The sequence below is a fragment of the Bombus pascuorum genome, chromosome 11 (assembly GCF_905332965.1).
Source record: "Bombus pascuorum chromosome 11, iyBomPasc1.1, whole genome shotgun sequence".
NCBI lineage: Eukaryota > Metazoa > Arthropoda > Insecta > Hymenoptera > Apidae > Bombus > Bombus pascuorum.
Window position 1 is genome coordinate 12,039,444 of NC_083498.1, and position 26,422 is coordinate 12,065,865.

Below are 26,422 nucleotides of genomic sequence, written 5' to 3' on the forward strand. Positions count from 1 at the left end.
GCAAAATATCGTACATCCGCTTATCATTGGCATGCGACCATACGTCTCGAGTTGAGTCATTGCTAATTAGAAATAGAGACGTGGAATCGGGCACGTACACTCTATATACTAGGTATTACGCCGCCAACTACTACGTCAAAGAGATAGAGAAGACTCGCGAAAACTTTCAACAACGTATCGTGCGTATGATCGAACATCGAAAAGGTTTTCCACGTGGTAAGCGGTAACGAGATCGAGACGTTTCCGAAGCATCGAAGCATAAAAAAAGAGGCAGGAGTTTGGTTTCCTTCGTGTCGATCCACGAACGCCATTTCTGACTGCGTTAATTCGACTCTGTCTCTGGGTGTTTCCTTCCGAGTCGTTCAACCCGCTTTCCCTTCGCAACGAGATTCGGGATCCGGTAGAAGTGAATTTTCAATTTACAGAGCATTATCTCGTTACGATTTCTGCGTAAGTTGGAGAGATACGTAGACTCGCGATAGTATTCGTGGCGCAAACACGTCCCCTTGCACGTACGCGCACACGCGTATCCAGGATTACATATTCGTAGGCCTCCTCGCCGGCTTCGAAAAGTAAAACGCGCGCTCGTGTTGCAGCGCCGGCTGCGAGTGCGAGAAGGACAGACGTATAAGCGGGAGAAGGACGGAAATATAGAGAGGTAGCGTGCGCCCGTCGGAGGGACGACAACGGCGCGCATCGATTGGCGCGCTAGCCGTGACCCCCACCATGCTTTCGCTTTCACCCAATGGGGCCTCACTTTCGCGCTCGCCCGCGCGCCGAGCCACGGCAGCCGGCACGCTGTCGTCGCCGGCGCTCAGTGACTGGTGCACCCTACGTGCGAGCAAGTGTTTTTCGTCGTGGACTCTCCGTGTGGCACGAGAGAAAAAGAAAAGAGAAGGAAGCGGAGCCTCGGTGTGCGTGTAGGTTTTGTTGGATCCGTTGTGCCGTCGTCGTGTCGTCGTCGTCTCTTTCGTTCGAGCGAACCGGGGAACGCGTCACGGAACTTCGATCGAAAATTGCGTTCCACGCTGCGCGCGCTCTGCGCCGGTGACCCTGACATTCGACGGACGAGAGCGAACCGACACATTTGCCCGACCGTGCCGGTTAGAGAATCATCTTTCGTACGATATCGTTGGACACCGAGTATCCGAGGCCTTCGTCGACGATATACGCAGTTTCGAGTACGAACAGTCATCGAGAGACTCAGACTTTGTCGAAACTACCGCGACGTGGCGTCGCGGAACCACGCTGACCTTGACTTTGTTGCACGAAACACATTACGACGCCACGACCGAAAGACAGATTCCTTCCGAAAGCGAATCGTGCTCGTTGTTTACAGTGATATTTCTTGCGATCGTGCTCGGAGTGACCATTGCTTCTTTTTTTCACAAATTCTCCGTGTCGAGAGGAAAGAACATCAACGAATGACACTTTGTTCCGGCGTGTGTTGGTTCCGTTCCTGATCACCGATCGAACCGGCGCTATTTTTCTCCTTGTGGTGCGCGCCTTTTTTTCTTTCAGTACCAGATACATCCGCTGCGTGTCTCTGCAATTTACTGCGCGCCACTTGGCAAACCATCAAGAAGCCAGTCATTGAATGGATGTGCGTGTGACGACGCAACCGAGACGCGGGAAATGCGCGAAGATGAAAGAATAGAATAACCGAGGGATAACGCGAAAGAAACCAAGTTGTATAACGCTTAACCGTGCAGAAGTTTACCTGCGATTAGCCACTACTTTGTCTACGACCGGAGTGTCGTTTACCTAGTTTGCCTAGAATCGAGAAAGCACGATACGAGGCGTCGGTTTGTGGTTCGCAACGGTGTACAACGAGTTGGAAGAGACGGGTCGGTTCGTAAGGGCGGGTTTGACATCGATCCGTGAGGAGGAAGTGATGGCACCGCGACGTCACGCGAACGGCCACGCTGGTGTACTGATGGAGAACGGCGGAGGAGGAGCCGGTGGCGGTGGTATAAACGACACGATGGAGAACAACCTGCTAACACAGAATCAGACGACCCGTTGCTGCACGCCTACCGGCGAGTGCCTCCGGGGTGACGCTTTAATTCGCTTAAACGCTCTACACGACGCGGTCAAGGTGATGTGCAACAACGACAACTGCCCGATCGGTCAGTTCATGCATCGCGAGTGTTTCGACGCCTGGGAGCAAACCGTGCTTACGTATTTGAAGAGTTGCGGACGCGCCCGTAGCTGGTCCGAGCGACAGCGCCATCAGAATCTTTGGACGAAAAAGGGTTACGATCTGGCCTTTAAAGCGTGCGGTTGCCGTTGCGGACGTGGACATCTGAAGAAAGATCTCGATTGGATGCCACCGGGAACCGGCAACGTTACTGGTAACAGACAAGACGAGAACGAGGCGAAGAAGAAGAAACGACGCAATCGTCAGAATACCAGACCTACTTTAGCCGTTTCGGCTGGACCGCCGAGCCACGGCAATCACGTTTCGACGAACGGTCGTGGTCCGACCGAGGCACAGTTGATCGAATCCGGCCGTGGAAGGGCCGGCTCGCTCTCGTCCAGCACTGGTTCCAGCTCGCCACCGGCCACCAGCGAACCCAGCGTTAGCCCCCTTCATCAGCCCCAGGTCATTATGAAGAAGAAGAGCAAGGTTGATTTCTTCAGTGATCGAGCTCGGTGAGTTTTTAATCTTTTTCTACTTCTTCTTCTTCTTCTTCTTTTTTTTTTAAATTACTTATCTTCTTCCGATCTTTTATCTTTTCGTGCTGCGTAAAGTACCAAATCGAACCTACTACATTGATACAGCTGTCTTTATCGGTTTATTTGCAATCTGATTCTTAAAACAGGGTAATTAATATTATCTCGTGCAATCAAGTCGGATACGCGTATGATATATGGTCACTCGTAAAAGTTGTCCTATATCTTATAAAAAGTTATTATTGCTCGGACGACTTCAATTTGTAAAGTCGATCGACGTGTTTTCCCAAAGACTCGCGTCGCACGTGTAATTCGATAACGACGATCGAAACGAGTTGTTTTTCTAGGAAAATCGGAGAACGATTCGCGTGGAATGAAATTTCATCTACGATAGCGTTCAAAGCTTAATATCCAAATTCGAAACGCCATAACCCACGTATACGCAAATCGTAACGTACAATTTGTTCGTCACGTTGAACGTCGCCAAAGTAGAAAATTAATATCCTGCTTACGCGATGCGAGACGAAGATAGGCGAAAAGTTTTTGAAGTCGGCGGTGACCCTTTGCAATTACGTGAATTTACGCGGCAGAAATTAACCGAGGTTTTTTGAATTGAAAGTGGAAGGGGGAAAAAGTGGTTGGCTCGTTACAAACAATAATTGGCCCGGCGGTCACGATACCGATGGCTTCCTGTGAGGTCCACAACGTGTAAGAATACAATTATCGCGATCCCTTATCAAAGTGGTCACGTTTCTCTCCCACGCAAGCTCTTCTGGCCTCGCTGGTTTACTTTCAGTGACGTCGATAAGAGGAACGTTTCTTTCGAATCGCAGGCTTAATACGTAGTCACTACCAGTCACTCGTTCTCTCCTTCGCGTCATTTTCATCCCACGCCATTAGTCATTCGGTTAAATTGGCAAGGTAATTTCGATAGAACTATCACGCGGAATATACGTTGATGTTCGAGCGAATGGAAAAAAGTTTTAGCGACCTTGACACACTTGATCGGCATATCTCAACCTATATACCGCGTTTCATCTTTTTCTCTATAAAGAAGTTTCTTTTGATCTTTGCTAAAAAAAAATTCATTATTCTTCGATTATTTGCAGAGTTTTCAATACGCAATGACAGTCTTAAGAATATCCGATTGCTCACGCATAATTTAGCATATCTTATTGACAATTATGAAACGGTAAAAACGAATATTTAGAAATAATCTAATCCCGATAAATATTTATCAGTGTATACTAATAGCTCTGTAGTTTGAAAATAAGTTAGGTTCGTACAATGAAAAACAACTATGCTTTGTAAATCAAACGTAAAATACTCGGATGGTCAGATCATTTTCCGACCAAATTCTACGAATCATTTACGGTGGACAACCCGATAAATTAAACAGTAGAAAGAAACGATACGGTGGAATGTTGCGACTGTCTATTCCTATTACGAAGAAGAATAAATTTTAACGCTAGGCGAATCTCACAGTGGAAAAACATACAACGACGTTCGCCTATGCATATATATATATTTGAATATCGCGGCATAAAGATTAAACCGGAACGTCGTATACGTATCTCTAGTTTCCTCTTATGATTCTCATACCTTGGAAGCAAGACAAAAATGATAAACGCGAGGGTAAGAAGGGCGAAGGATTTCGAAGGATTTTCGATATAGAGCTTTTGTCACGCCCTTGAATGTGTCGTGTTAAAGTTCAGCCTCGCGAGAAGCAGCGCGGGGACGATGGAATCGCGTATTTCAGGGGGTTAAAACGTACGAACGTATTCCATATGGAAAGCACACGCTTCCGTCGTTCCTCCTTTTATAGCGCGATTTCGAAGCTCGTATAAAAAACGCGGCCGGGAATATTTTCATCTCTTGGGCGTTGGAGTTGTTTCGCGTTTGCGGCGTATATATATACGGCTATAAATAATCGCCGTGGAGAAAGGAGAGATAGAGAGAGAGAGAGAAAGAACGGTGTTTCGCGAAATACTTTGGTCGAAGGAGCCAGATGGTGGCCAAATGACGGGAAAAGCGGTCTCTCTTGTGCTTCGGAAACCGATAGAAAGAAGAAAACGCACGGAATCTTTGCGAAGTGAAAGGAAGGGTGTCGGATCGAGAAATATAAGGCGTATCGGCGACGTTTTCGGTAGGTTCGTTGGAGCGTACAATACCGGCGGTTCTTCGCAAACAGGCGATATATTCGGCTACGCAGAAGTTCATGGATGAATTGAGCTGGTAATTCGATCCTCGCTCGCATCTTTGAAAGGACCGGCCGATGATCTAAATCGTAGATAGCCTGCTATGCCTCGAGGCTTCTCTTTTCAGGCGACGTACGCTCCCTTTGTCGCTGCCGGTCTTTTAAGAAATCGTAAACACAATGTTCGATCGGTTTTTTTATTCGCTATCTTTCGATATTCAAACTTTCAGAGATATTTATTCGAATTGGAACGTTGGGCGAAGCGTTAAAAATCAAACGAGCCGTGTGCACGGTCGCCAAAGTCTTTTTACCTTACTGCACGTGTACTCGCTACCGACGAAACTGTCGCGTTCTTATTTCCACCGAATATATATTCGTCGCTGTTACGTCTTCGTACGTAAGACTAGATACGGTAATAGCACAGAACGAAACTCACGAAGCATAGCGCTACATATTTCAGCGATAACAGGTTTTTCATAGATTATACGATACAGCGACTTGCTTTACTACATCGACGAAAGCAAATTGAGCCCTTGCAAATCGATGCGTTCTTAGGAAAATACCGAACCAGCGCGAAAACAGGGGGATCGAGAACGAAAGAGAGGAAGAAATCGATCGTTCGAGTCGCATATCGTGGCGAGGAAAGTGTCTCTAGACGCGCGTTTCGTAGGATATGAATGAACGCGGAGGCCTGTTTTCTCGAACGCGTACGTCGTTGGAGTATGGATTCTATAGGCGCACTGTTATAGGTCGTCTTTGAAAGTTCTGCCGGCGAAGAGAGCAAGGAGAGGAAAAGTGGCAAACAGAGACGATTACGAGGATGCCCCACCCATAGTACGCGCACCGGGTATATCCTATATTTAGATCCAGTCTCGGAACTTGTCCTATTTCTGTTTATTTTCCACCGGGTTCGATGGGTAGTCCTCGCTGAAATCTCTTTTCGCTAAACACACCGTACGATGTTTGTACCTATCTTTGTATTCATCGGTTACGCGATTCTTTATTTTGACTGGATCCCGTCGACGGCGTTGGATTCGTATCTGGGAACTTTTCTCTTTAATCTTCGTCGTCAAGCAGCGAGCGTGACGTTTATTAATTCCTCGTACTTTCTCCGTTTTCGACAATGTTATTTCTACGTCGCGCACGAAACCGTGCTTAACGCAAATTGTTGCAACGGTTCACGGTACGGACACTCGGCAATCTGATAAGCCCTTTATCTCGATGTTCCTCCAAGGTGCAAATTATTTATTTTCCTTGTTATCGACGAGAAATCTCACTTGGTTCCATCAGGGTGTACGCAAGGAGCGAGTCTGAAATTCGTGCATCGTTGGATCCAGGCGTCCCATCACCTTTATCGCGATCGAACCAAGAAACAGGCAGGCGACTATCTCCTTTTTCGTTTCGAACGCGCCGATGCGAATCGCACTGGCAGATATTTCGCAGTTCGTGGTTCACGCGCAGTGAAATGCACCGGCCGACTAGCGGCTCTTCCTCTCCTTTCTCCCTCTCTTCGCTTTCTCACCTGTACGTGTACATGTAAGATGGAAGTACGCAGAGTGTTTTAAAAAATTGGACGAAACTTCGGAAGCGTTGTAACGGAGGGGGATGAGTTGGAGTTTTATTCGTGTCGGAATTTCAAAAAGAAACTGTTACGTTAAGCGCGTAGAACATGTAAATTGTGTCTGCCGGAAGAGAAAGAAAGACCGCTGCCTATTCCTCGAGTTTGATACGAACTTTTTGAAACACCCTGTATATGTACACGTGTCGAACCAGAGATACGAGCTGGTATTGGTTACCATTGGGGGTAATGCGACGAGGATGGTAAAGCGACGGAGGAAGAGAGGAACGGCATAGGATGGTCGAAGAAAGAAGGAGCGAGGGGAAGAAAGAGAGGAGAGAGAGAGAGTGCTCGTAGCCTTGACCGTGGCCACCTCCTCAGGGCCAGCCAGCGAAGAGAGGAGCTTGACGCTCTAACAGCCTCCAAGGCCAACTGCATGGAATCACGCCACCGCGATGTATTTAAACGGGCCGAACGCCGGGAATGTTGTTAAAAAGTCCCCCTTCGTAGCTCTTCGGGTTCTTCCATCCTCGGAAGATGGGCACCGCGAGCTTAATCTTCTGGAACTCTATCCCTCGTCTTGTTATTTTCCATCCTCCGCAACTTTCGTGAATTTCTTTTCCTGGGAATTTAAAAATCTCGCAACTTTATTTCGTTGCATCGTTCCTTTCGAAAAGTCTCCGCCCATCGTTTTGCCACTTTTCCGCGTACATTTCAAACGTCGAACGATCGAAGATATCTCCCCGCAGGTATAACGAAAACTGTATTTTGTTAATTTTTGGTGTTGCAATTTCGCTCGCAAGTAGCCAATCGTCGTAACTACCAAACCGACCAATTCCAAATGATTCGCTGTCGTAAATTTGTCAATGGTTGCATAGGAAAAACATGGATTAAAACCATCGATATTGTATGATTCGCAATCTCGAATGTAATATCGAATTGCGAATTACGGTTCTCTGTCGCAAAGAACACTACCGAAGCAAGGAACTGCTCCACCGTGTTGTAATCTTTTATGCTTCGATTAAAAGGACCAACTTCGAGCGATCCATTATCTCGAACACATCATCGAATTGCAAATTGCGAATGGTTCTCCAGTGTAAAGAAAACGCACGAGCGGAAGAAGGGGTGTGTTCGGAGCTCTCTCGTTGATATTTCGTCGACATTTTTCCAGGGAGGCGATTCGAATTTATGCCGGTCGTGATTCTTTTTTCATCCAGACTGCTTCGCGATCACCCTCGCGTTATGCCACGCATATAGAGACATTTTGGCGCCGCAACGCGACCTATAAATCCCGCTCTCGCTGAAGTGCGACGAGCCAAGGGGTTTGTTCCACCCCCGTCGCGTTACTCGCGTTTTAAGCAAAAATAAATAACGACAGTAGAGAGAGGTGGTTGGTAGTGTTACACGGCCGTCTCCACGATCGCTCGTTTCTCTCTTTCGTTCCAATTCGTTCATCCTACGCGATTTTCATCCCCTCTTCGTCTCCTCGTTCCATCCTTTGTATCGAATAATTCGTACGAGGGGTGGAAACTCGTGGATCCTTATTTTGCACGCGTTTTACGATCTCATTAGGCTGTTCGTAAGAGGCGGAATACGATATACATATATGTATATATATATATGTCGGAGATGAAAGGACACCGGGTCCCCCCCGTTGGAATTATTTGGAAAAGCCCGAATACTGTAGCATTTACGAAATAACCCAGACACAGTCATTCGAAACTTGAGACAATGAGTTTAGGCTCGAGGCGACATCCGGTCGCCGAGCGTAGCCACGGTCACGGGATGAACGTTTCACATAACAGAGACATAAAGTAACATAGCTTTCCTTTAAAGAATTGGCAGTACAGACACTTGACAATAAGACATTCCAGCGGCCTCGCAGCTCGCCACGCACAGACCCCATTCTTTGGGCCAGATGATCGCCAGATGCCGATGCATCGTTTACAGTTTATGTTCAGATAGCCTGAGGAACCGTTATAAATCTTAGGACCTAGTTAACTAAAGTCCTTCAGATTGACAAACAGTCTTTGTTCCATCAGCCTGTAAATCTGTCACCTATTGCGAGAAGTTACGGGAAAGCCTGATTTGGTCACGTACGGCGTTGCCTGCTAGGAACTCTCTCTCTAGGGCGGCTAGCATCCTTTTCCAACCGCCAACATAGAAATTGACCAATTAACAGCAGCGCCTATTTCCCTCACCCTCCGAGTGGAGGCTTTCTTTGACGAATCCGATGATCTCGTGCCCTTAGGCACACCCCGTCATAGTTTTCCTCTGCAGCGTCGTCGCGACGGAAATTCATTCTTTTCTGGCAATCTGATTAGCTAAGAGTCAATCAAGCGTTCCTAGTATCACGAGTAGTAAGTTGAGTACGACTTAGACTTTGAAGCAAAGTATATTCGTCATCCCGTTGACCGTGGATTCGCTATATCGAACTTAGGGCCATTGTCATTAGCGTCCAGCTACCGCGTCCGTTTGTCAATCTTGTATCAGCCATACTTGTGTAATAAATATCTGTGCGACAACCATGAACAACACTGGTGAAGATTCATTATACGCCCCTAACGTCAACCCGACATCAGAAGTGGGATCACCACCGTCTACAATTAAGGAGCAGCTTCTGGCCATCGCAAGTGAATTGAAAAAGCAAGAGGCGGGTGCGGAACCTAAGGAAGTATCACCACCGTCTACAATTTCGAAGCGGCTTCTGGCTGTCTTGAGTCAATGGGAGGAGCCAGGGGTGAGTGTGGAACATAAGGACATATCATTACCGACGTTCAATCCCGATATCGCGGGTACCGACCCTGTCGCATGGTGCTCACTTGCCAGTTGTCTCATGGAAGGAAGGCCCATGCGATATAATGAGTTACTTCGCACCGTGAGTCAAGCGCTGAAGGGCACTGCCGCGGGGTGGCTCGCGCAGGTGCCGGTCAATGCAAGCCTTACCTGGTCAAAATTTAAAGAACTTTTTCTTACGCGCTTTGGTGGTATCGAAACGACAACCGAAGCTCTAATGAAGATGGTAGCCGAACCTCGGCTGGAAGGTGAATCCATAGGGGCCTATGGTGTTCGTCTCTGTTCCCTCCTTGGGGCAAGGTGGGATCATCTGGATGCGATCGAGATAGTCCACGCCACCGTTCTTTATCACCTGAGTCTGCTCGATGAACGTGTCGAGAAACTAGCGCTTACAAGCGACATCAAGACTCGGGATCAATTTTTGATGGAAATGAAAGCTTTCCACTACGCGAAGAAGAGGCCGGCGCCTTCGTCAGGAAATCCGTCGACGGGCCCCGAAGTTAAACGGCAGAAGATACCTGACCCCCGGATCAGGTGTCGTCACTGTGGTATTCCCGGGCATAAGATAGCGGAGTGTCGTACGAGAATGAGAACCGAGAGACAGGAGAAAAGCCGACCGGCTGGATCGTCCAAGGTGTCATGCTTCAAGTGTCGCGGAGAGGGCCACATCGCATCCAACTGCCCGCTGCTGCAGAAAACAAATCGCAACCCCGTTAACGAACGTCGAGTCAACTCCTGCGTGGTTGAGTCTTCAACTGGTAACTTAAGCCATCTGGGTGAGTCGTTCTCGTTTTATTTCGATTCTGGAGCCGAATGTTCGCTAATCAAAGAGTCCATAGCCTCGAAATTTTCCGGCAAAAGAACGACCGACGTAGTAGTAATGCGAGGGATAGGAAATCACCGTATTAATTGCACGTCTCAAATTGCATCCATAGTACGTATTAATGGTTTTGCGTTGGAGATAATTTTTCACATCCTTGCCGACGGCTATCTAAATTACGACATCATGATAGGCCGCGAAATTTTGAGCCAAGGTTTTAACGGAAATATTACCCAAAATAGCCTCAGTATTTGCAGGGCAAAAGCTGCCAATGTTTACAATATAACCGCCGAAAGTAAAATCGATATTAATGGAGTCGACACCGAGGTGCTCGGTAAAGATAAAGACCGATTGATCTCCATCCTCGAAGAATTTAAGAGTTCGTTTATTACGGGTTTCCCGCGTACACGTGTAAATACGGGACAGTTAGAGATACGTTTGATTGATCTTAATATCACCGTACAAAGAAACCCCTACAGGCTTAGCGAGGCAGAGCGAAGCATAGTACGCGAACGAATAAGCGAATTAATTAAGGCAGAAATCATAAGGCCTAGTAACTCACCGTTCGCGAGCCCTATGTTACTCGTAAAGAAGAAGGACGGCTCGGATAGGTTGTGCGTAGATTTTCGAGAGCTAAATAAAAATACGGTCGCGGACCGATATCCTCTACCTCTTATCGCGGATCAAATCGCGAGATTGCAAAGGGCAAAGTACTTCATTAGCCTCGACATGGCCAGCGGGTTCCATCAAATCCCCATTCATCCCAATTCGACAGAATATACAGCGTTTGTCACCCCCGACGGGCAATACGAGTATACGACGATGCCGTTTGGATTGAAAAACGCACCGTCCGTTTTCCAGAGGGCTATTCTCAATGCCTTGGGCGGCCTCGCTCACTCGTACGTCGTTGTCTACCTGGATGACGTCCTAATCATCGCTGAATCGGTAGACCAGGCTCTAGAAAGATTACGCATCGTACTAGGTACCCTCGTAAACGCCGGGTTCTCCTTCAATTTTTCGAAGTGTTCCTTTCTCAAGACGTCTGTACTTTATCTCGGGTACGTAGTTCATAACGGAGAAGTTCGCCCAAATCCGGGTAAAATACAAGCCTTGAGTTCTCTACCGGCACCAACGATCGTCGCTCAACTTAGGCAGTTCATAGGTTTAGCCTCCTATTTCCGAAAATTCGTCCCTAAATTTTCGCAGGTAATGAAACCATTGTACGCACTTACCTCCGGTATTAAAAACCTAACTTGGACAGATAGACACGAAACCATAAGGCAAAAGATAATTTCCATCCTGACCAACGAGCCGGTGTTGATGATATTTGACCCGAATTACCCGATAGAATTACATACTGACGCTAGTTCGGACGGATACGGCGCTATTTTAATGCACAAAATCGACGGCAGAAACCGAGTAATAGAATATTACAGTAATAGAACGAGCCCCGCGGAATCCAGATATCATTCATATGAACTAGAGACCCTGGCAGTTGTAAACGCCGTTAAACAGTTTCGCCACTATTTACACGGACGGGAATTTCTCGTTGTCACTGATTGTAACTCGTTAAAAGCAGCTCGTAATAAAGTAAGTCTAAGTGACAGGGTTCATAGGTGGTGGGCTTACTTGCAAACTTTCACTTTCGACATTATGTATCGAGAAGGCAAACGAATGGCCCACGTAGATTTCTTCTCGCGTAATCTTGTAGACACCGACCGCGCCCCCACCAACAAGATCGAAGAAAAGAAAATTAATCTGGCCGAAATCTCGGAAGATTGGCTACTAGCGGAACAACGTCTCGACCCTCAAATTTCTGAAATCGTCAACAAACTGCGAAACGACGAGCTCGCGGAAGACATTGCGATTACTTACGAGTTACGATCCAGTACCCTTTACCGTAAAATACAAAGGAGAGGCAAGACCCTCTGCCTGCCCATCGTACCAGGAGGGTTTAGGTGGTCCGTCATTAACCACATACACCAGTCAATTATGCACTTAGGTTGGGATAAAACGCTCGAGAAACTGTACGAGTATTACTGGTTCGAAGGGATGGCGAAATATGTTCGCAAATTCGTAGAGAACTGTCATGCTTGTCAGATTTCTAAGGCTAATTCAGGCAAAGTGCAAGTTGAATTACATCCCATACCTAAGACTAGCATACCTTGGCATACCATTCACGTAGACATAACGGGAAAGCTGAGCGGCAAGAACGACTCGAAAGAATACGTCATTGTCCTGATCGATGCCTTTACCAAATTTGTATACTTACACCACACTCGTAAAATAGACTCACTTAGCACCGTTAAGGCACTTAAGTCCGCCATATTTCTATTCGGCAGTCCCTCTCGGATAATAGCGGATCAAGGGCGATGTTTTACCGGCAAAGAATTTCAAGATTTTTGTCGGGATAAACAAATTAAACTCCACCTAATAGCAACCGGTGCTAGTAGAGCGAATGGACAGGTAGAGCGTACTATGGGTACATTAAAGAATATGTTTACAACGGTAGAAACGACCGGGCGATCATGGCAAGACGCGATCGGCGAAATACAGTTAGCTTTAAATTGCACCACTCATCGTGTGACTAAATCGAGTCCGCTAGAATTATTAATTGGTAAAACAGCGAGACCCTACGGGTTACTACTATCTGAAAATACCGAAGAAAAGGAAATAGATATCTGCAACGTAAGACAACAGGCCATACGAAATATGGAAGATAGCGCTAAGTACGATAAGGAAAGATTCGATAAAACGAAAGCCAAAGTAGTTAAATTCAATCTCGGTGACTTTGTATTAAAGAAAAACGAGGAAAGGAACCAAACGAAACTAGATCCGAAATTTAGCGGTCCATTTGTGATAGCGGAAATTTTGGAAGGAGATAGGTACATTTTAAAAACACTAGACGGCAAACGGTCATATAAATACAGTCATGATAGGTTAAAGAAAATGCCAGATAGTCGCGTTCCTACTGAGTTGGACGTCTGCGGTGATGACGAGAACAGTGACCATGACGATGCGAGTACCTTGGTCTCAGAGGATCATTCTGACCACAGCACTTAGCAGAAAGAGTTTGCATATGCCAGTGTGGCGATATGGTAAAGGACAATGTCTTCATACATGTCCAGTGCGGTAATCAGGTGTCGGATCGAACATAGTGGCTCACATACGCCTTACGGGGGGCATACGGCTCAAACAAAGTAAGTGCGGGATCAACACACCGTTACCGAATTCAATTCAAGTATCGTTAACACTACGGAGATAACATCTAACATAGTGTTTGAATAAAAGCTCAGTGTGGTATCATGATCCAGAGAACTGAGGGTCGTCCAGGTGCGAGATCGAGAATGGTCCATCATGTCATTACGCCCAGACTGATGATTCACAAAATGCGACTAGCACTTCGAATATCAATCGTAACGTTACGGATTTCCACTCTCTTTTAACTCCTTCGTTATCAAACGTCCGACCAGAATTTTTGCTGTCAAACTGGACCCTTGACCTATTTTGACACTTAACTAAATTGTAAATAAGGACAGTTATATCGAATCTAACATTGGGGAAACCCAATATTCTAGATACACCCGAGGACGTGTGATAGTCAGGATGGCCGTGTCGGAGATGAAAGGACACCGGGTCCCCCCCGTTGGAATTATTTGGAAAAGCCCGAATACTGTAGCATTTACGAAATAACCCAGACACAGTCATTCGAAACTTGAGACAATGAGTTTAGGCTCGAGGCGACATCCGGTCGCCGAGCGTAGCCACGGTCACGGGATGAACGTTTCACATAACAGAGACATAAAGTAACATAGCTTTCCTTTAAAGAATTGGCAGTACAGACACTTGACAATAAGACATTCCAGCGGCCTCGCAGCTCGCCACGCACAGACCCCATTCTTTGGGCCAGATGATCGCCAGATGCCGATGCATCGTTTACAGTTTATGTTCAGATAGCCTGAGGAACCGTTATAAATCTTAGGACCTAGTTAACTAAAGTCCTTCAGATTGACAAACAGTCTTTGTTCCATCAGCCTGTAAATCTGTCACCTATTGCGAGAAGTTACGGGAAAGCCTGATTTGGTCACGTACGGCGTTGCCTGCTAGGAACTCTCTCTCTAGGGCGGCTAGCATCCTTTTCCAACCGCCAACATAGAAATTGACCAATTAACAGCAGCGCCTATTTCCCTCACCCTCCGAGTGGAGGCTTTCTTTGACGAATCCGATGATCTCGTGCCCTTAGGCACACCCCGTCATAGTTTTCCTCTGCAGCGTCGTCGCGACGGAAATTCATTCTTTTCTGGCAATCTGATTAGCTAAGAGTCAATCAAGCGTTCCTAGTATCACGAGTAGTAAGTTGAGTACGACTTAGACTTTGAAGCAAAGTATATTCGTCATCCCGTTGACCGTGGATTCGCTATATCGAACTTAGGGCCATTGTCATTAGCGTCCAGCTACCGCGTCCGTTTGTCAATCTTGTATCAGCCATACTTGTGTAATAAATATCTGTGCGACAACCATGAACAACACTGGTGAAGATTCATTATACGCCCCTAACGTCAACCCGACATATATATGTAGACGTATCAAAGCATTCGTCGACGCAGAACTTTGATGCTTTACTGCCGCCTACGAATTATCGCTTTGAGGGATCGACCACGGTATACCTCGCTTCAAAGGGACTTGGCGAACAAGAGTGGATCGTTGGGGGAACTGCGTAACGGTAAATAAGGGATGCACGAGCTAATGGGAATCAATCTTCAACTTCGAGATCGCGGCTGTTAGCCTAATGGTAATTAAAAACTAGCGCAGACCGAACGCAACATCCATTCGTCTTTCTACAAATTCCTCGTCGGTTGATCCAATCAGGCTGCTGTTCCAATAAATTTCATGCTTTCGAAGGATACCAAGATTCGGATATCCCGATTGTTGGATGTAGATTTACGGTTAGGGCATCCGGAAAGAGAATGGCACTCAGCGGGAAGAAGAATCATTGAATTTTTGGCGATGCGGTAAAATTCCATGCGCGCTTTCTAGTTTAATTCGCAGTTGAGGGGCAATATCGTCCATGGGGGAGGCAACGTTTTCGAGTGGAATTTCTCAAATTCTTTCGAGCATTTCGTTTACTCGACGGGAAAACACGCTCGTTCGTATAATTCGGCGACTTTCTGCCGAGGTCGGAGAGAGGAATTCTGCTTCGCATAAACTCGAGGGGGGCACCTGTGAATTCTTCGTTTCGTTTCGCGATCTAAAGTTGCACGATTCCTCGAGATCGACGCGTGCGTGTAAGCTTACCAGATAGCGATAACGTGTACACTACTACTACCTGGACGGGAAGCTCGAGTTCGCGGCTGCGTCAGGTAAATGGAAATCGCGAAGACGAAAGGGTTCAAGCGTTTGGAACTACGTACACCGGCCTACGAAAGTACTAAAACACTCGTCCGTTTTTATCGTATACGTGGTATAAAGTATTTTGAAATTTCACTGACGCTTTAATGGCGTGACAAATATTTTCATAGCGATTAATTATTAGCTCCGGGTATATCAAATTTCGTCTCATTTCGTAATACCTTTACGCGATTACAAAAACTTGATAATACGAAATATAGAATTTTATACAAAAGCAATTCACTGGAAAAGGACGCTGCGACCAAGTACTCTTTGCATCCACTACATTATGCGTTGCAAAGATACGAAAATTCGTTCAAATTACGAGTAAGTTTGAAGAGTGGTTTATCACAAACCTGTTAAGACAAAGTGACAAACGTTGGTCAGACTGCGAATGGTCGTTCGAGACTATACAATTTTTACGTTTTGGGGTACGTAACACGCACGATTCAGGTGAATCTTGGCGCGAAAAGCGAGAACGAGCGAAACATCTCGCCCCGTCGTCTTTAAGATATCCTTGGGGCGGTTCGTCGGCCCGAAGGGTCGGGGTTCAGGGTCAATCCCCGAACTCGTCCTTCCTATCCCGGATCCCTTTTCTTTCGGCTTATTTCCACTATTACTTCGCGATTCCACGTAATGACCGTTTTCCACCGCAGAACCACGCGACAGAAACGCTTCCGCTCGGTGAGCAGCACGCGACGATCCCCTCCGACGATGAATAATTGCTTCTACTCCTAGTACAGACATAAGCAACTACCTTGATGTTGGAGTACATGATTACCTGGCACATCTCGTGAGCATCGACATTAATTATTCCTTAAATATTCATAGTTATTTATCTACCACTTAAACACGACCACGTGTACCACTTATCGTAACCGGGAATTGAATTTCGCGGATAAAAAAGCTGTTTTAAATCTTGTTCTCAGCGCTTAAGATACACAACGTGTCTCAAATAATTAAGGATTTGGTACGGATAAGATCGCCGAGCATTTTGAAACGAAGTAGGTATTAATAATTAATGATTCTGTCGATCGGTAAGATTATTCTTGCCTCACAGCTTTTACAGCAATGCTTCCAAGTAAGTGGCTCAAGCCGATAAAACTCAAACGTTTGACGGAAGTTAAATAATCGCTTTATTTGCAATTATCTTTTAATATAGCGATCAAAATCAATGTTGCGCTGGGGCAACGGAAGTGTATCGCTACTCCAACACTAACGAAGCTTTAATGTCCAAAGTATAATTACAAAGTTTGGCTGTAAAATCAGGCCCGGCACACCGTATATAATACATACATACATGCATACACGATGGCAACAACCCTGACATTTCAACTCGATTATTATGCAGTCGCAATCGAACGGGGTCGTATCGGTTACGAGTTATTCATTTCGTAATTGTTCGATTCGATTTACAAAGCGGTGGTACAGAGGAGCGACAGAAGAGAGAGAGAGAGAGAGAGAGGAGAGGGACCGAGGTTAATCGAGTCGTCGATAACTGAAAATAGAATTTTTACGGATCGACTGCTATCGGAAATTTCACCGCTCGTCCACCAAACAACCGACGTTGTTTGTTTTTCCATTTAATACGGTTTTTTTTCCACCGCCTAGCCATCGTGTGTACTCGTTTGAGGAAGAACAGTACTTGTATCCCATTTCGCACGCCAACGTATATAAATTGCCGTTCGTACGTACTTGGACATTTCCAAATTATTGCAAATATATAAAATATCTGTCCGTTGTTTGTAATTTCGTTGCCCTGCGAGCTAAGAATGATTTCCTGTTATTCCTTGTAATCGTAGTAGTTAACCTAATTGCATAAAATATACTTTCAAAATAAAACTCGTTAATCTAATTTTGGTCTCTGATTTTATCTCGGACAAGCGTATAGAGTTAGCGACGAGCTTATTTCAATTAAATCGTACGTCGGGAGGTTAGTATTAAGTGGCGTAAATTAAGCGGTCGAAACGTGACAAATAATTGAAGAGGATGAAAATTGATTCTGAAAAGACGCTCGAGTTAAAAGACTGTAAGCAATGTTTAAAGTTGGCGTCTTAAAGCAATTGAAACGCGTGTACTGCACGATGTAGTTTATATAGATTTTACAAAGTGTCAGCTATTCGTTACAGATAAATGTGTAACACGAATGATGCAGTCTCTGCCAGTTTCGGTTTAACAGTGCATTTGATATCGGTTATGGCGAAAGAGCACGGCATTAACGATAGAGAAACGTTACTCTCTGGTAAAATCGAAGTTTATACGCGATATATGATAAAAATATCAGCCTTTTCGTACAATTCCATTAGATGGCTAAATACTTATGGACGGTGGTAATGTACAGTTTACCCTCGCTACGAAGAGAAACGTATGCGTTTCGAAAGGGGCGCCGACGTTAATACGTAGCTTCGCTTCTCGTTGGCAATTATCGTACGATTAAATACGATCATGCGAGTATAATTTGAAAGCCAGCGGCTACAATTTACCTCGTTACGCGTTTGCATTCTGTTCTCGAACGGTCTCGTGCAATTAACGAATAATACCGAGCCTATACTTCTGGGGACGATAAAAGAGCCGAAAACGAAGCTAACAGAAAGAATCAAAATCTCGTAAACGTTGGTTTTGTTGCTTCTTAATTGTAATCGTGACATTTACTGGCCATAAGACCACGATTTACGCGTTCCTTCTTATGGAATAGAACGAGAATTCGAAATAATTGTTCCATAAAAATTTGTTCTCGTTTAGTGATTTTTTTTTTTTTTTTTTTTTTTTTTTTTTGGTAAATCGGAGTGAGATGCCATCGAAGTTCGTACGATCGATAATTGCACAATAGGAAATTTTATCAAACGTACTGTTAGCGTAACTTCGTTGAAATAAATCACCCCTTTCTGCGTGTATTTAACTTTCGTCGTTCTCCTTGTTTCTCTTTCTCTTCCTCGGTCGTTGTAAAATATTTCAAATAAAACGAACGAGATGCTTCGTATCGAATGCTAAAGCCAAACATCTATATATTATTATATGTATATGTATATTATATTATATGTATAGTTATATAAACTTAATAAGAACAGCAGGGTTAAAGAAAACTCTCCCTATATTCTCTGCTTTTTCTACGCTCCGTTATGCCTCTATTCTTCTACGCTGATGCGTAATTTCAACGCGCCTAGTTAAGGCTGACGGTTTTTCTCGAACGAAACGCGCGGTTATATCGTCGCGGTGAGCGGGAAAGTTTATAAAGGGATTAAACTTTATTATATCAGGTTGCTCAGCAGGGTTACCGTGAACTTCAAATTTTCACCCCCGAGTTCACCTCTGATTCCCTGGTGTTGCTCTTCGTTCATGGTATATCGCGGTTAATAATAACAGGGCGACTTTATTATCGGCGCATTTTTAACCAGTCAATTTAGCCAACTTCTTTTTCCCCTCTCCTTTTCTCGGAACAGAAAAAGGAGGAGAAAGTATACAGGTTCGCGAAATGTATTCGAACGCACCTAGGTACCTTTTATGAATACATTCTACGTGTTATACGAAACATTTTCACGCATCGTTAGCGTTGTAACGGAAAACAGGTTTGTCACGATCGTATCGGTAAATTTTAAAAGAAATTTGAAAGTGCATTCTTCGAGACCATCTTTAGTAGCAATTATAATATACGCGTGTTAACTATTCACGCGATATACTAGTTTTTCGTTAAACGTTGCAATAAACGTCCTGTAATTTTTATATAAATGTTCGCAACGGTTTAATAAATTTTGTCAATGTAACGACGGTAGACGCGCGTTATCAGGATGCCAATGAAACGACAAAACCTTTTAAATATATATAAAAGATTTTCATGACAAGTGTTCACATACTTTCACGAACCAGGCTATGTACACGAAGATTACGAGTTTAACGGCGAAACACTCGCATGATTCATCGAGTAATCAGCGCGTGGTACGGTTAGGTGTTTAAAAATAAATGGATGCAGCCGATATCGAGCGTGTTAAAATTAACCGTGCGAAATCCAAGTTCGGCACTGGGAACGCGAATTGTTTCTCTCGACGATTAACGCGAACGTGGTAATAAAGAAACTTAACTCAGAACTTTCATTACCAAAGGGACGAAGAAAAACAAGATTCGTAACCAGTGGCCTGTTTCGTTTCGCTCTTTTCGAAGGAACTCACGCAACGCGAATGCGGTCGAGTGCAGACGCATTCGTAACGAGGTGTTTGTCAAATTTATGCAAATGAGATTCGGATCGCATAAAGCCGGTATAAAACAACGTGCCTTCCCGAACGTTATTAACATTCATGAACGCCGAAACTCGCTCTTTCTTCTCGCTTCTTTCTTCCTTTTGCCCCCTTTCCTCGCTGCCTAATTTCCATCGAACGAACGAAATATCGTTCCATCGCGTTTTTCCGCTCTTTTCTTTTACATATTTTTTCTTCCCGTCGGGATCCAACTGAAATTTCAACGGCGACAAATTACGACAGATCGACTCTGTCGCGGCAACGCGATAAATACGGGTCGAACCTACGGCTCTTTCGACGTTCACGATACGCAACCGAGTGTTTTATTGCAAAAATGTTTATCTGGCCGACACGAAATGTTACGAGGGAACCGGTCGAACCGGTTCCATTGCCGACCACTTTCGGGAATCGGAAACAAATGTCGACCGATATAGAAATCTGGCCGATAATAAGTTTCGCCCGGTCCGAGAACCGGCTGTCTGGCCCATGGGAAACGGTTTACCTAGTCGGATTTGCGATTCACGTGAATGATTATAAAACCACCGAAACGAGTCTCCTTTGACGTTTAATATCTGATCCATCTGTAATGCTCGCGATAAAGCGAAATACCAAGCGACTTAATGGCTTATCGCGGTTATGTAGCATGTTCTTATCGTTCCTTTTAATATATTCGCTGCTTCTTAAATTACGACTATTCCATTCTCGAATTGCGTTTCTTCCCTATAAATGACTTTATTATAAATAGCAACGACACGTTCGCGAAAGGGTAGGAAGATGAACGTAATTGTCGAAATCTATAAAAACCAAGATAATGAGAGGTAAAAGAAATGGTAACGAGAATAAGACGCGTTTATAAAGATATAAATTTCAAAATATGATGTCGCGAGAAATGACCGTACTCTACAAATAATAATAAAAGTGATAGGAAGATCAGTGAAAAAGGAATTTAATTATACGTAATTAACGAGATTATTGTGACGTCGAGTATCTGATTTCCTTACAAAGTAAAATTGCAAATGAGAAAATAATTTCCAAGCGTTTCAACGATTTTTTAATCGCTAACCATTTCACATAATCTTTGCCTTATACTTACGAAGAGGAATCTACCGACGTATATATTCGTCAAGAATAGGTGGTCGGAGAATCTGACGGAGGATTTGGTAAATTGACGCGTGATCCCGAGCGGGCTTGTCGGGGTCACGAAGCGTTTTTCCTTTAAATTCTACCGCTCGGCGAGTCCATCTCTTTCTGAACGTATTCATACGTGCAGACGGAGATCCAACTATTGCATTAGCGTTCATAGAGACGGAGAGACGAGTCTAGGAATATTCTAACAGCGTCAGAAGCGAACAATGTCAAGCGTATAAATGTATAATGCGGCCGTCTACCATGGAGAACAAGAGCTGCTGGGTAGCCGTGACAGTGAGCAGCGAGATTTAATTTGAAAAGCCCATCAAAGATTTCGCGAATAATTCCCTCCCGATTCCCCTTATCCGCTGCCATGTTAATTAAACCTCCATTAACTTTTTGCGGCGTATTAAGAATCGTATTAAAAATCCGTTCGGACGTGAACGTGATTTTTCCATTGTAAGAAAGAAAGGACCGTTCTCCCGCAGGGAACCGCTTTTCAGTGACGCACAGTCTTCGCAGAATCTCGATGTGTACTCTCGTCCATAAATATAGTAACGTAGGATTATTCGAGTCGCCTAAACTTGGCTATTTTAAAATTCAATCTTGAACTTGGAAGCGAGGGAAACTGGAAGAAGTTTGCTCGGAACCTGAATCGTGAAATTGTTTATAGCACGCGTAGAATAATAAAATGTCAGCGTTGGATATAGAAAGTGAAAATAGCATTGGGAAAACGCGACGGATATACACAAGAAGAGAATACTATTACATGAAATTGACGACATAGTTGTTACGATCATCGTATCGCATGTGCGAATATTTCAAACGAGACGATAATTCCGAAGGGTTTATTTCAATTTTCTTAAGCGTTTCTATACTTACGAACGGAGGAGTAGGTTTCTTCTATTCTTTGGACGTCGACTCGCTGCTACGTTTCTCTTTCTCCGCGAATTGTCGACTTTTTCCTCGACCAAACGACCGAGGAAAGGATAAGGCACAATAGATAGGAAAGGAAACGGATAAAAGAGAAAAAAGGAATAGCATTTGCAGCTACTTCCGCAGGAACAAAGACCGTTCACTCGTGCTTTATGTATACCTTGGAGGTGCACTGCGAATCCATATTTACGCGAACCCGCTGTCTTTCCTTTCCTACGTTGCTCGCCTTTCCACGCTTTTCCGAGCTTCCTAGCGTCTTTTTCTCTCTTTTGCGTTCTCTAAGGTTAGAAGCTAGCTCGGCGAAAGAAAACAAAAAGAATCGAGAAGATGGAGAGAATTTTTTTCGCTCTCCTTCGCTTATTTCTTTAACAGCATCGTGTGCTGTATATCGCGCGTAGTCAAGTGTAAATTATTACGGGCCTGAGGGTGGTTTACTGCTAATTGGTTTGTTAACGTCGTGTTTACCTCTCTCGAGACGCCGATTTTTCTTCCTTTCCTCGTCCTGTTCCTTCCTTCGAGTTAAGAGGAGAATTGGCCTCTATTGCGAGTGAATAGCTACCCGAGCTTCTTTCTCGTGCTCATTTCTCGAAACATCAACGACTAAAAGATGGTCGATTTACTGGAAAACAGCTCAGCCGGCTATTTTTCTCGATTCTAATTTACCGGTTATTATTATTTTCGACCTTTTTTCGTTCCTTCTTCGAGAACAAGAAAATAAAGATACGACGGAACTTTGGACTACGCGATCTCGATCAACGTGGATTTCTCTCTGGAAAAATTTCAAAATCGCTTTATCCGCTTCGTCTTCCTATAGAAACGTGATAGCAATACGCATACATATGCATAGCGTGCAAAATAGAATTTTCAATCAGTAGCACCGATATCGTACTCGAGTCTGCGAGAAGTCAAAAATTGCGCATGGACTTTGGAACGCGTAGTTGATCAGTATCGTAAATTTCCACGTTATTTAAGGGTATGATGCGATACTCGCTTAAATTCCAATAGAACAGTTTCGATTAAATTCGACCGATGTAGCTAGTGCCTCTACTTAACGGAGACTCGAACGCGAAAGAGAAACGAGGAGAACAACAGCAAGGTTAATGGAGCAGCGCTGTGTTTTCTGGGAACGAATCGTGGACGGTAGGGATCGTTCGAATTATATACCTGGAACAATGACGCCAGCCGGTGTATCTCGACTTTAAATACAAAATTCGTTTCGACTTACGTAACACGATTATGCGAGAATTCGCAAAACGTACACGCGAACCATTACGAAACCGATTGGTCTCGACGACTGGATGGCGCCGCAGTGGATTTCGAATGGGTTAACCCGTTCGCAACTTTGTGGGTCGCACCGCTAGAAGGAATTTTTTAATTAGAGACGACGGACAAAGGTTGCCTGCACCGTAGTGCGAGAGTCTCGTAATAGCCCATGCCCTTTCGACGAATTACACCGAGCAAGCTGGAATCCTCACGATGCGTATTTTTTTCTTTTCTTTTTTCCTACCGCGCTGCTTTCTTCAGTCGTTTCTAATTTTCCCCCCCGCTTTTTCGACCATACTTGGGACAGAAACTATCGTAGGAATCTACAAAATCCAAAAAGATTCTCGACTAAGAGTATTTGTCGGTAGATAATTAACTTCTAGACGGTTGAAGTAGGATTCGGGAATCGCAAGCATTTCTGTTATTATCCTCGAAGATTTTTACTCCAGCGTGGATAATAGAGAGACTTAGATCGGATCATCGTCGTACAGTAAAAGGAGAAACGTTTATCAGAAATTAATCTCGACTGATCTTTTCGTTACTACGAGAACGTAACTAAAATTCTCGTTATTTAAAAGTACGTAGGTAGATTGCGAGGTAAGAAGATCGTAAAGAAACGACAAACGCCGCCATGATTTTTTATTCTATTTTCACGTTACAAAATTATCGTCAACGATAATGGGATCGACGCGCGAGGTTCTACGCGTATACCGGAGATGGAAAGTATTTTAGGAATTTACAGAATCCAAAAAGATTCTCAGCAAAGACCACTCGCAGGTAGGTAATCGGCTCCATAGACCGTCGAACCAAATCTAGGAATCGTTTCTATCTTTATCTGCGAAGATTCTCCGACTCGCCGAGAAGTAGATAACCGAAAGGAGGAGACTCGCCTAGCAGGATACGAAATCCAGCTCTTAACCAACTGGTTGCTCGCGGAGACTTCCTTTAAACGGGCGAATACTGTAAAGCGGAGCCGCGCCAGGGAATAAGTTCGAAGTCATTTTCTGAAACTCTGGCCGTGGTTTCGCGTTCTCTCCGGTCGTTTGAACGTGTCAGACGCGTAATCTGGAGATTCGTCGCGCGTATAAGTGCGTACGAGCAAACTCGGAGCGGATTAACCAGTGGACGAGTATTCGCGTAATCCTCTCGACCCTTGGATTCGTTCGGACCGTTATCACAACGGGGATAAGTCCCTGTACAAGGAGAGCCTTATATCTGGTCCTTACGCTTCTTCCGTGACACACGGCCGGACTCCATTTCAGTTTATTGGACGTTGGGATCCGTGTCAACCTCGTCCGTGGCGTTCTCCGTGTGCTCGTATTGTACCCGTGTCGCTTCTCAGTTTCTCTTTCGGTCGAACGTGACCGTGGACCGAGTTTTAGAAACCAGTTTCATCGTTTCTCGAACACGGTAACACCTCCTTTGGTCGCTTGGGACCTACTCGCGTGCATAAACCACCGGATCGTTATCGCGAGAGGTTGGAAGAAACGAGCTTCCTTGGAGCAGCGAGTGCGCTCTCGCGAATCGCTTAATTTCTGGTAATCAAGGCGCCTGTCTTTTCTCTTTTCTGCCGATGACAAACGACGATGAGAACTTTGAATTTTTTTCTCGCTACGCGACAAAGGATCTTACCTGAAAGTTACAATTATCCAGATTTCTACGAGTCGACGGATGTGAAAATTTGGATTGGGAGATACGAATACGAAGACTGGATTGTCCTTTGGCGCTAGGCTTTTATACTTTCAGTATAATTATATTAATAGAATTCGTAGTACTCGTAATACGTAACAAAGACAATGAAATAATATCTTTCCTATATATTTCTGTATCTGTTTGCTAGCTCGGTTTTAATATCAAAGGACGCGAGAGGTTTGTACAGACGGATATAAACATTTTGGGAAGCGTATCGAGAAGACGTAGGGTATATACTAAAGGGAGGAATCGAGCAAACAGAGGTACGTCTCCTTCGGGATAATTATTTGTAAACTCGCCATTATATTCCCCGAAATACTTGTGTTTTCCCGACAGTGCTTTCCTCTCCCGAGGCGTGTTTGCCCTGACGGGTGTATCGACGCAAAAACCTCGTCGTCGTTGCAGTCTCTGGAGGCAAATAAACGTTCTATCGCGATTATCGACTGGTTCTCCCATGAACGCACGGTGGCTCGGTTTACTTTGCTTTACCCTCTCGATTTGGCCGGCTCCTGGCATCGGTGACAAGTCACTCGAGTTGCACAAAGCGTGTAACGATTCGGACGACGCGATGCCTGTGTTGTTGTCCCCCTTTCGCTTCGCTCTGCTCTTCTCTGCTCCGCTTCCGAGAGGGCGACTCCTGAATCTGACACGTAAAATCGCACGCTTTCAAGCTACACAGCCCCCGTTGCTCCATGTCGGTAGCGACATAGTGTCAAAGGCAGCTCGCGACAAAGGGTGTGCAGCGTGGACAGGACTTGACGAAACGCTCGCCGAGGAAGACCTTTTCGTCCCTTTCTACAACGACTCGCGAAAGTAATCGGACATTCCCCGTTGAAAATTTTGATGGGTATACTACGCGCGTTATATGAACATTTTTGCAATTCTATCGGTACCTTAATGACAAACGACAATCGCGATTAACGAAACGTGGATTAAAAGTAGCAGGTATTGAAAATTCTTGCAAGATACTCGTGAACGGTCGTCGAGCTTCGAAAACCTATGGAAACTTCCGAGACATTTAAATTTATTAAAACTTTCACGATAACCAAACATGCGTAACGTAATACAAAGGCCAAAAGTTTTCTACGCTTCGAGCCATGTTTCAAGCGATTCGAATCTTTCGTCAGCTATCCGGATTCGAAAGGACTCGAAGCGTTTCGGATCCCATGACTAATTGTATGGTAATTTCGATCGAAGCGTCCAACTACTAATTAAAGGCCAAGGCAGAAAAAGAAAATAAAGGTAAACGGATTGGGAAGGCGGAGAGAAGGAGAGAAAGAAAAGGTTGCTCGATTGCGCGAACGATTTCATAAAACGACGACAAGCCGCGAAAACAACTCACCGCTATAAATGATAAGGATCTAGCATAATATTAGCCGAGCAAACAAATTTCGATCGGCTGAATCAAACACGTTGGCTTTTAAACGCGACACGCTCTCGCGGTTCTATTTTAAATCCGAGGGAACGATAGATGGCTTTCTACGAGCTAGGCGATTAAATCACAGCAGAATACAGCAGTATTATGCCGTTAACTGCTTAGTGGAATTTTGCTACGTTAATCCTTTGCACGGGGAATGCAAGTTACGCTGTCACGATTCTTTACGTTCCATACGACCTTTCATAAAAATTTCTTTCGCCATTTCCAACGAAATCTTTTTCTCGCGCGTTTAAACGCAAAAGATCGACGATGGTAACTAATAGTAATAATAATAATTACAAAATAGACGTTGCCGGCGATA

General features: G+C 44.7%; 1 protein-coding gene across 2 annotated transcripts in view; it reads left to right on the plus strand.

Moving 5' to 3' along the window:
* Positions 1-765: 765 nt before the first annotated feature.
* LOC132912234 (headcase protein) overlaps positions 766-26,422 on the plus strand; it is a 176,084-nt gene continuing 150,427 nt past the window's right edge. For both annotated transcript variants that reach the window (XR_009659163.1, XM_060969496.1), the window contains exon 1: positions 766-2,655. Coding sequence is in view for 1 of the 2 variants with exons in the window: in XM_060969496.1 (XP_060825479.1) it covers positions 1,895-2,655 (761 nt within the window). In the remaining variant the exon portion in view is untranslated. The remainder of the gene's footprint in view (positions 2,656-26,422) is intronic.